The 15,245-nt window shown below is 36.7% G+C and overlaps 1 protein-coding gene across 2 annotated transcripts in view; it reads left to right on the top strand.

Moving 5' to 3' along the window:
* Positions 1 to 15,245, top strand: part of Ep300 (EP300 lysine acetyltransferase) — an 81,275-nt gene that overhangs the window by 14,999 nt on the left and 51,031 nt on the right. For both annotated transcript variants that reach the window (XM_005322217.4, XM_021724399.3), the window contains exon 2: positions 7,018 to 7,655. In XM_005322217.4, the coding sequence (XP_005322274.2) occupies positions 7,018 to 7,655 (638 nt within the window). The remainder of the gene's footprint in view (positions 1 to 7,017; positions 7,656 to 15,245) is intronic.

Genomic DNA, 15,245 nt, shown 5'->3' with positions numbered 1-15,245 from the left:
CACCATGCCGTATCCCTAGCCCTATTTCGTATTTTATTTTATTTTTAGAGAGAGAGAGAATTTTTTAATATTTTATTTTTTAGTTTTCGGCGGACACAACATCTTTCTTTGTATGTGTGCTGAGGGTCGAACCCGGGCCGCAAGCATGCCAGGCGAGCACGCTACCGCTTGAGCCACATCCCCTGCCCCCTATTTCGTATTTTAGTGACTGAGTTGCTTAGGGCCTCACTAAGTTGCTGAGGCTGGCTTTGAACTCATGATTCTCCTGCCTCAGCCTCCCAAGCCACTGGGATTACAGGTATGTACCTCTGCGCTGGGTGCATACTGTACTAAAAAATATTAAGAAACCTTTGTTCTGACCCATATGTGCCTTAGTCCCCAGCACTCTAAAGGCTGAGTCAGGAGGATCACTTGAGCTCAGAACTTGGATACCAAACAGGGCATTGTAGTAATACCCTGTCAGAAACAAACAAAAGATTAATAATTTAGGTGTAGTACTTTAGAATCTTTTAAGAACTGTCACATTCTTAGAACATCTCAATGAAAGGAAATAAAATAAGTTTTAATGTCCTGAGAGTTAATTGTTCACAGTTGGAAAGTAACATTTACAAATAGGACAAAGTGGCTTGTAGTTTCACATATTTTGCGCATAGATGACTGATGGTGGCTGATAGCATTTGGGATCATAAATGTCAGAACTTTGAGGTTTAATCAAAATAGTAATAATTAAAGTTAGGACTATTGACAGTCAATAATAGACAAAGTGTTTTCAACACTGGAAAAAAACATAGTGTGTTTGATCACGGGTCAAGGTTTGTATTTTTATTTATTTTTTTATATGGGGGATTGAACCCTGGGGTGCTTCACCATTGAGATACATCCCCAGCCCTTTTAATTTTTCTTTTTTAATTTTTTTTTGGGGGGTGTTACTAGGGATTGAACTCGGGGGCACTCAGCCATTGAGCCACATCCCCAGCCCTATTTTGCATTTTATTTTGAGACAGGGTCTCCCTGAGTTGCTTAACGCCTCGCCATTGCTGAGACTGGCTTTGAACTCGAGAACCTCCTGTCTGTGCCTCCTGAGCTGCTGAGATTACAGCTGTGTGCCACTGTGCCCAGATTTTTTTTAAATTTTAAGACAGGATCTCAGTAAGTTGCTTAGGGTCTTGCTAAATAGCTGAAGCTGGCTTTGAATTTATGATCCTCTTGCCTCATCCTTCCATGATGCTGGGATCACAGGCATGCACCACTACTCCAGGCATGTGTTAGTTAGCCTTTTCACTGCTGTGACTAAAAAACCAAACCAGCACAATTGTAAAAGAGGAAAGGTTTAACAATCTACATGGCTGAAAATATAAGGTTTTTAAATACAAGTAAGATACCTTTAATATACTATTATAATGTTAAATGTCCATTTAGGTATATCATATGCAATTATAAGATCCGGAAACACTACATTATTAATAAACATATTTAATATTAGCTATTTGTACCTTGTCTGTTTGAGCATGTACAGTGAATATGGGAAATGTACATGTTTATTAAATGAAGCTGGCCCCATTGACACAGATTGTAATCCCAGCTACTCAGGAAGCTGAAGAAGAGAATCCAGTTCAAGGCCAGCCTGGGCCATTTAGCAAGTCCCTGTCTCAAAATAAAAGGATGGGGAGTAGCTAGGGATATAGTTTAGTGGGTAGACTGTTTGCCTAGTCCTGGGTTCAATTCCTAGTACCAATAAAAAGTTATCTATTAAAAGAGACCTTTATCCATCGTATGCTTGTAATTTGGTAAAGAAATAAGATGCCCACAAATAATTTAACTATAACCAGATGGGAGATAAGACATGAATAGTTGAGGTTTTAATAAAATGGGCCATTTTGGAAAACAGCAGTATTGGGATCCATTTTTGAATTGAAACCAGAGTATAGATCTCATGGTAGCAACTACAGTTAGAAGAACTATTGAAATTAAGTTTAAGATTACCATTTAAAAAAAAAATCAACCCTCAAACCTTTATTTTCAGTATCTACTACTGTAGTAACTGACCCCCCTTTATAGGAGACCCTAATTTGTAATGTTAAATATTTGTATCTACAAGAGACAGCAAGCAAGCAAGCACACTAGATTTAAGTTTAATACAGGTTAAATCCTCAATCTAGGGCCAAAAATTATACTTCCTTATTGCTGACATCATTATTACTTACACTTACCCTTCCTCAGTGAGATCTGTACATTTAGTTGTTATTTACTTCTGAGATTATTGAGAAAATAAATTATGAGAACCATATGTGATGTGCCAAGTATAGTGCTGGACATATTGAACATGCCTGATAAATGCTTGCCTGTCTCCTAATAGAGTAAGTGGTTCATTAAATAAAAATAGGTATCATGTTTACAGTGTGAAATATATGCCAGGCACTATTCTAAGCACTTTATATATTAATTCCATCCTTATAAATAAGACAGGAAGTAGGTATTTGCCTGTTTTACAGAGGTGGAAACTAGGTTGGTTGTACTGTGTATACTTTAGAATTATCTGATTTCCCTGAAAAACTTAGGATCTTGGGCTGGGGTTGTGGCTCAGTAATAGAGCACTTGCCTAGCATGTATGAGGCACTGGGTTCAATCCTCAGCATCACATAAAAATAAATAAGATAAAGGTATGTGTCCGTCTACAACAAAAAAACAAACTTAGGATCTTCGAGTTGGTAATTATATATTTGGAGTGCAGTGTAATGTTTTCATATATTTGCTTTGGATTTCCTATGTTAATAGTTATCACCTGCAGATAAGTTTTGTTTTCTTTTCAAACTTGTGATTTTTTTTTTGTCTTATTGTTCTACTTGAGTACTTTAGAACAGTATTGAATAGAAATAGTATTCTTTGGGCTGGGGTTGTAGCTCAGCGATAGATGTATAGCATGTGCGAGGCCCTGGGTTCCATCTTTAGCACCACATAAAAATAAATAAAATAAAAAGGTATTGTGTCCAACTATAACAAAAAAATAACTATTAAAAAATAAATAAGTAAAATAAAGATATTAATAGTGTCCAGACTACAACTAAAAAGTATTTTTTTAAATTGTGGATAGACCTTTATTTTATTAATTTATTTATATGTGCTGCTGAGAATCACCTCACACATGCTAGGCAAGCGCTTTATCACTGAGCTACAACCCCAGGCCAATAATATGGTGCTTTCTTTATGGAAAGATTAACCAAAGATTGATTTTCTCTGATAATAATGGAATTATTTAGAAATGACTTCCATGTGCCCATTACTGAGCTTCAAGTATTTTCAAGCCTCTCCCTTTTCAGTGGAGTATTTTAGATGGGATCTCAATTTGTTGTCCAGGCTGGCCTCAAATTTATGATCCTCCTGTCTTAGAGTCTAGAGTAGCTAGGAAAACAGGTGCAAGCAATCGTGTCCAGCTTTTAATGGAGTATTTTAAAGTAAATCTCAACCAGATCCTTTGACAGAAACTTCAGTGTATCTCAGTAAAAAGGATTTATTTAACATTGTTGCTATATCATCATACTCAGTGATTAGTCATTTGTTAATATTACCCACTACTCAGTCTGTAGTATATTGTGATTTCAGAAGGTGGTTTTACATTTGATTTGTTCAAATCAGAATCCAAATAGCTCCAGTTGTTGAATCGTTTATTCTTGTAGTACTGGGGATTAGACCCAGAATGCTCTAAGAATATAAAGAGTACACCTAAACTACATCCCCAGCCATTTTCATTTTTTGAGAGAAGATCTCACCAAGTTGCTGAGTCTAGCCTCAAACTTGCAATCCTTGTGTCTCTGCCTCCCAAGTCGCCTAGGGTTACAGATGTCTGTCACTGCACCTGGTGTATCTTTTTATAGTAAGCTTTTTTTCTTTTTCTCTCTCCTTTCATGCAATAATTTGTTGTAGAAATTGAGACAGTTTCTTTTTGATTATGGTTGGAGTATTTTTTAAATTTTTGTAGTTGTAGATGGACAGAATGCCTTTATTTTATTTATTTTATGTGGTGCTAAGGATTGAACTCAGTGCCTCACGCATGCTAGGCAAGCACTCTGCCACTGAGCTACAGCCCCAGCCCTGGTTGAAGTATTTCATTGAGTGTTTATCCATTTTTGTATGTTTTCACATTTTGCACAAAATTAATAGCATTGCCTTACTTATTTATTTATTTTTTAAATAAACATTCATTAACCTTTCCAGAAGTTTTTTATTACTCTCTTGAAAGAGTCATTGTTTAATTTTATTGATACCCTATCATTTTTTTTTTTTGAGAGAGAGAGAATGAATATTTATTTTTTAGTTTTCAGCGGACACAACATCTTTGTTTGTTTGTGGTGCTGAGGATCGAACCTGGACCGCACGCATGTCAGGCAAGCGCACTACTGCTTGAGCCACATCCCCCAGCCCAATACCCTATCATTTGTATCTTTTATGTTCTCTTTCATTTTTAAAAAAATATTTTTTAGTTGTTGATGGACCTTTATTGTATTTATTTGTATGTGGTGCTGAGAGTTGAACCCAGTGCCTCACGCATGCTAGACAAGCGCATTACACTGAGCTACAACCCCAGTCCCTTTCTTTCATTTTTATCTTTTACCATTTTTTCTGTTCTTTTTCAAATATAGTAACTTGGATGTTTACTTCCTGAATTTTTATCCTTATTTTCTAATATGTCTTTTAAGTTTTGAATTGTTGTGGATGGAGATTAATTTTTTCTGTCTATGTTCAGTATGCTGATGCCAACATATTTTCTTGGGTAATCCAGAGGAAATATAAAAATTGGGCATAAAATATGATCTTGTAAATAATATAATTAGCAGAAAAAATGAAGAAAATAACAGCAGTTTTTTAAGCAGTTGTCTTTTTTGGGTCAGGGTTTGTTTGCTGTGGTTTGAACCAGGGCCTTGAAATTCCTAGAGAAGGTTCATTAATACTCAGCTATACTCTCAGCCTGTAGTTGTCTTTGAATAAAGCTTTAGGTGAATTTTATTTAAAACTTTGTTTTCAAGCTATTCATAGTTTATTATGTTTTCATTTACTTGTTTGTTTATTTTGGTGCCAGAGATTGAACTCAGGATCACTCAACCATTAAGCCACATCCCAAGACCTTTTTTGTATTTAAGAGACAGGGTCTTGATTAGTTACTTAGGGCTTCATTCAGCCTCCTGAACTGCTGTCATTACAGGTGTGTACCACCAAACCCAGCAAATGTTTTGTTTTTATAATGGAGAGGCCCATAGGATTTTTTTCAATAGGAAAGAGAAAGATCTGTAAAAGTCTGGGTTCTAAATCATATCCTGAGGTTTTAGGGTACAAATCAGTTTAGTCAGTTTCTTTATGACCAGATGCTTACTGTGATGAGCACTAGGCAAGAAATTGGTGTGTAATGGCAGGACTTGTGCTTGTAAAGATCTGCTATTTAGGTAAATGGGTGGGTTGAGAGGGGTAGTAAGGTAACAGGGAAAGGGGAGAAAAGCAGACATAATCGTAATTTCAGTGATAAGATAGAAAAGATAGAATGCTCCAAGAATATGAAAGTTACGCAGGAGTTCTCCTTAGGAACCAATACTAATTGGATCAAGTAGATCATTAAAATGGTAGTTTGTCTTTAAGGTTTAGACTATTTTTTTATGGGATATAAATACTTATTAATACTTCCTTTCACATGAGCTCTATTTGAAGAATTAAAGTGGAAGAAAACTCAACATCGCAAATGATATTAGGTTAATACTGTCCATAGTCTTGCCCCTCCATGGTACATTTGGTGATGTCTGGAAATGTTTTTTGATTGTCACAGTTGGGGTACAGGTGCTACTGGCATCAAGTGACAAGACCAAGGATCTACTGATTATCTTTGTGAGGGGGGAGATATTCTGTACTCAGGGATGGTGTGCTCTACATTGAGTTACATCTCTAGCCCATCCTTTTTTTTTTTTTTTTTTTTGAGTCAGTGTCTTAAGATGCCCAGACTGGTCTTGAATTTGCAGTCCTTCTGCCTCAGCCTCCGGAGTAGCTGTGACTATAAGTGTTTGTCACCACACTTGGTATTCTGCTGAGCATACTATAGTCATGAGACAATCTCCCCTCTCCCCACAACAGAGAATTAGCTAGCCTAAAATGCTAACAGTGTCAATGTTGAAGAGCTTTGTGTTAGTCTATAATTTGTATCACCTTGGCTGATGATCATAATGGGGTGGTTTATGTTGAAGGGGTTGAAGCTGTTTTATATTGATCTGATTAGATTTTGGTTAAAGGAAACTATTCTGTAGACTATAGGTCATATAAAAATAAATATACTCAGTTGGTTAAGACCCTACTTTGTGTTTTAGACTCCATGGTAGGAGCTTGCCAAAAAATAGTGGACAACTCTTGTCTTCCTGGAGCTTACACTAAATTTGTAGATTTCATTTTATAAATGGATGGGGTTTTTTTGTTTGTTTGTTTTGACTGTGTTTGTATTTCATACATTTTAACTTGGTTTTTTAAAAATATTCTTTATTTGTACAGGGACACAGTACCTTTATTTTATTTATTTTTTTAATGTGATGCTGAGGATTGAACCCAGTTCCTCATACATGTTAGGCAAGAACTCTACTACTTAGCCACAACCCCAACACAAAGTTTGTTGTTTTTATTTTGAATTTAGTTGTTTTAACTTCTAAGGAAGGCTGGAATAATAATTGCATGTCTTTTTCATGATTATTAGTACAAATTTTTAGCAATTTACCATGATGGGTGTTATACCAACATTCAATCCTTTTCCCCCTGGGTCTTATTTTAGGTACCATTCTTATATATTTGAATCTGTTTGTGTAAACAGAGCCCCTTAATTTTTTTTTAGAATAGAAAATTGTAATACAGATAATAAATAGGTGATAATCCATGGAGTGAGGTTTGGAAATGATATTTAATGCTTACCCAGAACCAAAATACAAAGAGGCTTATGATTTTGGTTGTGTGAGACTTTAACTTTCATCTTTCCTCCTTTTTTTTTTTAATTTTCAGATTTTGGATCTTTGTTTGACCTGGAGCATGACTTACCAGATGAATTAATCAACTCTACAGAATTGGGATTAACCAATGGTGGTGATATTAGTCAGCTTCAAACAAGTCTTGGCATAGTACAAGATGCAGCCTCTAAACATAAACAGTTGTCAGAATTGCTACGGTCTGGTAGTTCCCCTAACCTCAACATGGGAGTTGGTGGCCCAGGCCCAGTCATGGCCAGCCAGGCCCAACAGAACAGTCCTGGATTAGGTTTGATAAATAGCATGGTCAAAAGCCCAATGACACAGGCAGGCTTGACTTCTCCCAACATGGGAATGGGCACTAGTGGACCAAATCAAGGTCCCACACAGTCCACAACAGGTATGATGAACAGTCCAGTAAATCCACCTGCCATGGGAATGAACACAGGGATGAATGCTGGCATGAATCCTGGAATGTTGGCTGCAGGCAATGGACAAGGGATAATGCCTAATCAAGTCATGAACGGTTCAATTGGAGCAGGCCGGGGTCGACCGAATATGCAGTACCCAAATCCAGGCATGGGAAATGCTGGCAACTTACTGACTGATCCACTGCAGCAGGGTACTCCCCAGATGGGAGGACAAACAGGATTGAGAGGCTCCCAGCCTCTTAAGGTAAGTGCCCTTTTGGTTTATGAACACAATCAGTACCCATTTGATTGTTCCAGTTACTGATTTACTGTCCGTATTCAATCTTAACATTGTATAGTATTTCGTGTGTGTTATATGTCAGTGATTTCTTGTGATGTCGGGTTTTAAAGAAGTTCTATAAGTAAAAACATTGATTTTACAACTGACTAGTGATAGTTGGCATTATGCATCTTTAAGTAGAACAACTTGGAGTGGCCCTGGTTTTTTAAGTAATTTATTGGATTTTTTTTGTTGTTATTAACAGGGAATGAACCCAGGGGTTCTTAACTACTGAGCCACATCCCACACCCCCTTTTTTTTAAAGATTTTTTTTTAATATTTATTTTTTAGTTGTAGTTGAACACAGTATCTTCAATTAATTTATTTTTATGTGGTGCCGAGGATCAAACTCAGGGCCTTGCCTGTGTTAGGCAAGCGCTCTACCACTGAGCTACAACCCCAGCTCTCCCCAACCCCTTTTTTATTTTTCATTTTTATTTAGGGTCTTGCTAAGTTGCTTAGAGCCTCACTAAGTTGATGAGGCTGGCTTTGAACTTGCAATCCTCTTGCCTCAGCCTCCTGAGCCACTGGGATTACAGACATACTTGAAAGGCTTTTCTTTTCTAGAAAGCCCACTTTCTTAGCTTTATTGAATACTAAATACATTTTAAAGACCTTTTAAATGTGTATTCTGCCTACATTCTAAGCATATCATTCCTCCTTTGTTTTTCTTAAAAATATTTTTTTTCTTAAAATGGGATCATGCTATTAATGGCCAGTGCTTGTCGTATGGTTAATTATTTCTTTTTTTTTTTTTCTTTTTTTTTTTTTTATTGGTTGTTCAAAACATTACAGAGCTCAAGACATATCATCTTTCATACATTCGACTCAATTGGGTTTTGAACTCCCCAAATACATAATACAGACTCACTTCTGTTACATACTCACATTTTTACATAATGGCATATTAGTGACTGTTGTATGGTTAATTATTTCTTGAATGATAGATGGCTGCACTTGGAAGATTGGAAATGGTTAAGATTTTTAAAGGAGTCCAAGCAAACTTTCTAAGAGGGGTACTTGGAACAGCATTAAGAATTTTGTTCTTAAAAAGAAAAAAAAAAAAAAAAAGAATTTTGTTCTTGAACAATTTGATGGAGGCAGAGAATGCAAGTGAGAATTTAAGGCATAGGGACAAACATGGGCTGAAAAACTAAAATCACATGTAGGTAGACAAACTTTCCTATCTTCCTTCTTTCTTTCCTTCCCTCTTCCTTCCAGCTCCATAGTATAAAAAAATAACAATTTAGGAGAGGACTGTGGTTACCATACCTGCTCTGTAGATTCTGCTTTTCTAACGCTTGTTGTGGCTATGTCAGTGTAACTTACTTAGAATATTTGGAATAAGAACAAGAAGGAAGAAGATAGCCAGGCACGCTTGTAATTTCTGAGACTTAGGAGGTTGAGGCAGGAGGATCACAAGATTGAGGCTAGCCTGAGCAAATTAGCAAGGCACTGTTTCGGAAAAAGAAAAAAAAGTTTGGAAATGTGGATCAGTGGTAGAGTTTCCATAGGTTCAATACCTACTACTTGATTAGGCATTATCCCTTGTCCAAAACAAAGCAAAACACAAAATAAGGAAGTAAAATACCTCTTATAGGTATTTGCCCTCTTTATGTTTGTTTATATTCTTTTTTTTCCCCCTCCCCTTTCTCCTTCTTTTCTTGCTGTCCTGGGGATTGAACCCAGGAACACTCTACCTTTGAGCTATATTCCCAGCTCTGTGTGTTTTCGTGTGTGTTTATTTTTTAAAATTTGAGATAGGGTTTTACTAAATTGCCCAGGCTGGCTTCAAACTTTCAATCCTCCTACCTCAGCCTTCTGAGTATCTGGGATTACAGGCTACCATGCCTGCCCAATGTTTATGTTTTTGTGGAGAGAGGAGCTGTATGACAGGTATTAAACCTCGACTAACTAATAAAATATTTACTTTCTGAGTCTTGGCTTTTGTGCTGGAGATAGTGCATAAACTTACTTTCTACAGGGCACACAAGGGAAAAATGTCTGATATGCCAAGCAAGTGCTTTTGGGGTGTGTGTGTGGGGGGGGTGTCAGCTGTGAGACCTAAGTGGGGTATTGTTCTTGTTTTCATCTAAATCACAAATTTCTTGTATCAGCATTATTTCAGGACTTGAATAATGGCAGTGAACAAAACACAAACCCCTGTCCTTAAGGAGTTTATATATATATATATATTTTTTTTTTTAGTTGTAGATGAACACATAGCATCTTTATCCAACACAGTGCTTCACACATGCAAGGCAAGTGCTTTACTACTGAGCTACAGCCCCAGCCCAGGAGTTTATATTTTGATGGAAAGGGACTAAATTATTGGAGTTAAGGAAGAGGTACACGTTTAAGATGCAAGTATTTTTATAGAACATCTAATTTTTTCTTTATGATAGGAAGAAAGACCTCCTAAATTTTCCTATTGAAGATTAAAATAAATCCAAGTCAGAGTATTTAAATTATTAGCCAGCACTTGCCCCCTTTCACTTTATAAGTCCTAAAATTATCTTATAGGGGCTATGAACAGCAGTTGAGTGGAAGATATGATCATGCTGCTAATAGAGATTTCAGTTGGATTAATACTGTATAAATTAATGTAAGGTTTTTATCTACTATGGAACTAAGACTAATTCATTCAGAAAATCTGTTCAAGGACTGGGGTTGTGGCTCAGAGGTAGAGTGCTTGCCTCACTGCATGGGACATTGGGTTTGATTCTCAGCACCATATAGAAACAAATAAATAAAATTAAGGTATTGTGTCCATCTAAAATCTGTTCAGTGAGAGAGCCTTTATGATCAGGAACACAAAGTTTAAAATAGATATTATTGAATAATCTCAGGTCAGATGTGGTGGTACACATTGCCAGCCTCAGCAATTTAGGGTCTCACTAATTTGCTTTAAAAAAAGGCTGGGTTGGTGCGGTGACCAAACCTGTAATCCCAATGATTCAGGAGGCCAAAGCAGGAGGATCCCATGTTTGAAGCCAGACTCGGCAATTTCATGAGACCCTATCTCAAAAAATTAAAAGGACTAGAGATGTCATAGTTAAACACCCCTAAGTTTACTCCCCAGTACCAAAAGTAAAATAGTAAATATATCAGACTGTATAAAAGTACTTAAATTGGTATTAGAGTCTTAATAGGTATTTAATATGTGCCAGGGTTAAGTTTGTAACAATAGTCTTAAAAAGAAATAGTTTAATTCCATCATATAGGTAAGGGAAACAAATCTCAAGAGTTGTAGAGAACTCTTGCTTTTGTGAATTAAAAGCTCATATTAAATTGCTGTAGTTTAGTACCATTCAGTTATTATGATTCATGTATCAATCTAAAGCCTACACAGCTAAAAAACAAAGTGATAATGTTTGCTGCAACATTTGTACAATCTTCATTGCTAGAGTTATAGAACAGCAATAGTCATGACTACTTTCTGTAATCCTTTCCATAGTTCTCCCTTAATGATCCCTGGCCCCTTCACATACACAATCCTGGAACATCTGTATTACTTCTTACTCTGTAGTCTTAGGTCTGGGGAAAAAGAAATCCTAACCCATGTTTCCTCTGACTGGTTGATTTACATACTTTTGTTACCTGGATCCAGTTAGGTTCATCTCCAAATTTTTTTATACCTTATGACTGATGAAAATTGGTATTTAGAATAACAAAAATCATGAGTTGGAGGTGTAGCCCAGTGGTACATGCTTAGCAAACTGAGGCCCTGCATTTTCTCTCCAGCACCAAAAACCAAAACGGACAGAAAGCCTCAGAGGGGCATTCATTCAATTGAGTATTTGCTTTAGGAGTAATCTCCTCCTGGGCAAAACAGGAGTGTTAATGTCAGTTTTGGAGCTCTTTTAAAACTAGCATCAGTTGGTGATGGCCCTTGCCATGTGATGTTGAATCCTGAACTGTAATGTTTTTAAACTAAGAGCTATTATTATTGCACCTCTGTTTTAGAACTTGAGTGGCTTTGGTTGAGCAAGTAGTACAGCAGGTAGGAAGGATTAAGGGTTCATTAGGTGGAAGGCAGGGAGGGAAAATCCATATGAAGAGAAACTGAATAATAGTGTTATTTGGTGTAGGTTGGATGGCTCTAGTCTCTGTTTGCTATTAATTGTGCTTTAACACAAAGACTTGCATATAACACCAGTACAAATATATAACCCGGACATTTGTGAATCTACTTGATAGCATGAAACATCTAAATTGATTTTATTATTTCTTGAACCTTGAAATCACATAGTATTGACTTGCATTAACTATGTATGGTGTGTGCAGCTCTGACTAAGACTTAACAGGGATTTTTGTCCCTGTTGTAAATGTTCCTAAAGTGTTAATATTCTTTACCTTTCATGCTCTGCTTTTTACTTTTCCTCTTCATCAATGTTTATCTATCTTTTCTTCCCTCTCTCTTTCTCTTTTTCACATGTGTTGGTTCATGTGTGTATTGGTTCTTGTGTTCCCCCGGCTTTCTAGGTTTTTATATGTGTGTGTATTTTTTTTACTAGTAGTTGTTGATGGACCTTTATTTATTTATATGCCATTCTGTGAATTGAACCCAGTGCCTCAAACATGCTAGGCAAGGGCTTTACCACTGAGCCACAACACCAGCCCTCTAGTTTTAATATATTGAAAACTTAGAAGCAACTTGTAGAATCAAGAGTTTGGGGGCGGGGAGTGGTATTGGAGAATGAACCTAGGGTGCTTACCCATTGAGCCACATCCCCAGACCTTTTTTAATTTTAAGTTAGGGTCTGTGTTGCCTAGGGCCTTGCTAAGTTGCTGAAGCTAGCTTTGAACTTGGAATCCTCTTGCCTCAGCCTCCAGAGTCCTGTGACTACAGGCATGTGCCATCATGCTGAGCATAGTCCCCTGCAGTTTTTTCTTTTAACTTCTTTAAACTGTGCCTTCCTGGTCCTTTACTTTTTCGGTTTAGATAGATGTCTGTGTGGTAATGGGCAGTTGAACATCTGGAACACATTAGCTATAGGGAGGTAACAAGATCAAATAACTACAGGGTAGCATAAATTAAGTACAGTATATTTTCCTCTTGTTTTATGTGATAGGGACTAGGAAAGGGGTACAGGAGATAGGATAGTGATAGGAAGATTGGTTGTATTGTGTTTTCTAACTAGCAACGTAATTCTGAGGGTGATGAAGTGGGTAAGAAAAACCAGGGAGTCTCTGACAGTGACCAAAAACATCAGGAATAAAATATTCCTCTTGACTAGCAATCAGTGCAGTTTGTGTATTTGAGACTTTAGTCTTATAGAGAGAGAGCTTGGAGTATGTAGGTAATGCATCATGACTGAGGGAACCAGCAATGTCAGGAACTGGTTTAAATTAAGCTGGTCTAAGCAGGCAAGGTAGTGTCCGTGCACATAGTTGTGAAACACCAGATTATACTGGGATATATCTGAGTAAAGATGTTAAGCTTATTAACAGACACCAAGGCAGCTTACAAATTCCAGCATTTTATTTACTCAAATAATGGACTAAGCATAATTTACTGTAATTTATGAGCATAATTTATTATCTCTTTATCAGTTACTGTCATGCAGATGTGATAATTTTCATACTGTCTCATAAATATCCAGACTAATTAAAAGAAACAAATGAAACCCAGTTCCCCCACGTGTAAGCATGCATACTATTGGAATATAACTATTAGTACTTTAAGAAGCACATTTAGCAACAGCATTTACTTGAAACTACCAAACATCCTGAATTCCTGTTTCTGTATTTGTCCCTGTAATCTTCCTGACCAGATTTATTTAGAATGTTCCAATTATTGGAGAGGAGATTGAATCAGTAAGTCACCCCATTCTTTTATACTGTTTTCCAAACTCTGCCACTCTCATTCTCACTCCCCCATTATCATCAGTGCATTGACCAAGTTACTTATCTCTTAGTTTCTTAATTACATTTAAAAATGGAACTCATTTGATGTCATCTTTATGTAAGCAGAAGATAGAAACTGAACTTTATGAGGTTCATATATTTTTTGTGGCTTTTATAGTGTTATTTCTCAAAGTCAGTAAAGTATGGCTTTGAATGTTATAGGATGTCTAGATGATAAAGCTACAAAGTTAAATGAACTGAGGTTCTTTCCTTTGTTTTGGTCTTGGGATTGAACCCAGGAGTGCTAAACCACTGAGCCACATTCTCAGCCCTTTTTTTATTGTGAGACAGGGTCTTGCTAAATTATTGAAGCTTGCCTTGAATTTGTGATCCTACTACTACAGCCTTCTGAGTTGCTGGAATTACAGGCATGTGCCACTACACCTGGCTAGGTTCTTTCCTTTTTGTGCGTGGTTTAACCTATAGAAGAGGCACATGTTCTAACACATAATCATCTATGTCATATGTGATTTAAGGCTTGAAAACATGGCAATGTAAAAAAGGAACTCTATAATTATAGGACAATAGAGGATTCACAGTAGTAGCATTCAAAATTAAAAGGATGAGCAGAATCTGTAGGTACTTGTTAGTTATGGTTGTGCCACCTAAGTAAACAAAAAATGAAAAATGAAAATTAATTTCATGTTTTGTGATCTTAGTATTTATTTCCTTTACAGGTTAGCATCACAATCAAATAGTAAAGGAAATGTGCCACTGTACAGTTATAGAAGAAAAGCTTAAGGCAAATGTTAGAGTCTCAAGAAGCATTATGGTTTCATAAGAAATGGGTACAGGAAATAGTAAGATGCTATGAAGAGATAGGCCTCATGAAGGTCCTGGTATACCATTTAATGATATGCCCTCCATTAATAAATACAGGTGAAGATAGAAGCCAAGATCTCCTGAATTTAGTCTATACTAGCAGTGATGTGTTTGAATTAAGATGGTAACATTGAGCAGGGACATGGGAAAGATGTATGTGTGTGTTTAGATAGAATTGAAGGGTCCTTTGATAGGAGTGGATCTGGCAGAGAGGGAGGGAAGCTGTATGTGGCACCTTTTAAATCGGGCAGTAGCTATAGTATTCTGATTTACCGTTATGAGTGCTTACTGTTTGTCTCTAGTAGGAGTTGACTTAACTTTTGGGATCCGACAACTGGGTGGAGGGGAATTTGGATCTCAGGAATGTTTACCACTGAGTCACACCTGTAGCCTTTTTTATTTTTCGAGATAGGGTCTTGCTAAGTTGCTGAGTCTGGCCTGGAATTTGTAATTCTGCCTCATCCTTCTGTGTAGCTGGAATTGCAGTTGTGTAACCCAAGCCCAGCTAGCTTTTAAATTATTAATACTCTTTTCAGTTAATCATCATCATACATAGTATGATGGTTTCAGGTGAACTAAAACATAATTACAGAAAACCTACTTTCAGGTATATAGGAGTTGCAAAGTCAACTTACTTAAAGGGGTAAGCAGGTAACTTAATGAATAGAGTAGCTTGGTTTATAGGGCAGCAAGGATTGGTGTAGAGTTAAGATATTTGCATGCTCTTTTCAAGGATTCAGAATTAAAAGGTTTAGAAAGCATTGTTAACAATGTCCCTACGTT

Source organism: Ictidomys tridecemlineatus, chromosome 6 (genome assembly GCF_052094955.1).
Source record: "Ictidomys tridecemlineatus isolate mIctTri1 chromosome 6, mIctTri1.hap1, whole genome shotgun sequence".
NCBI lineage: Eukaryota > Metazoa > Chordata > Mammalia > Rodentia > Sciuridae > Ictidomys > Ictidomys tridecemlineatus.
This window is presented reverse-complemented; position numbering and strand designations above follow the sequence as displayed.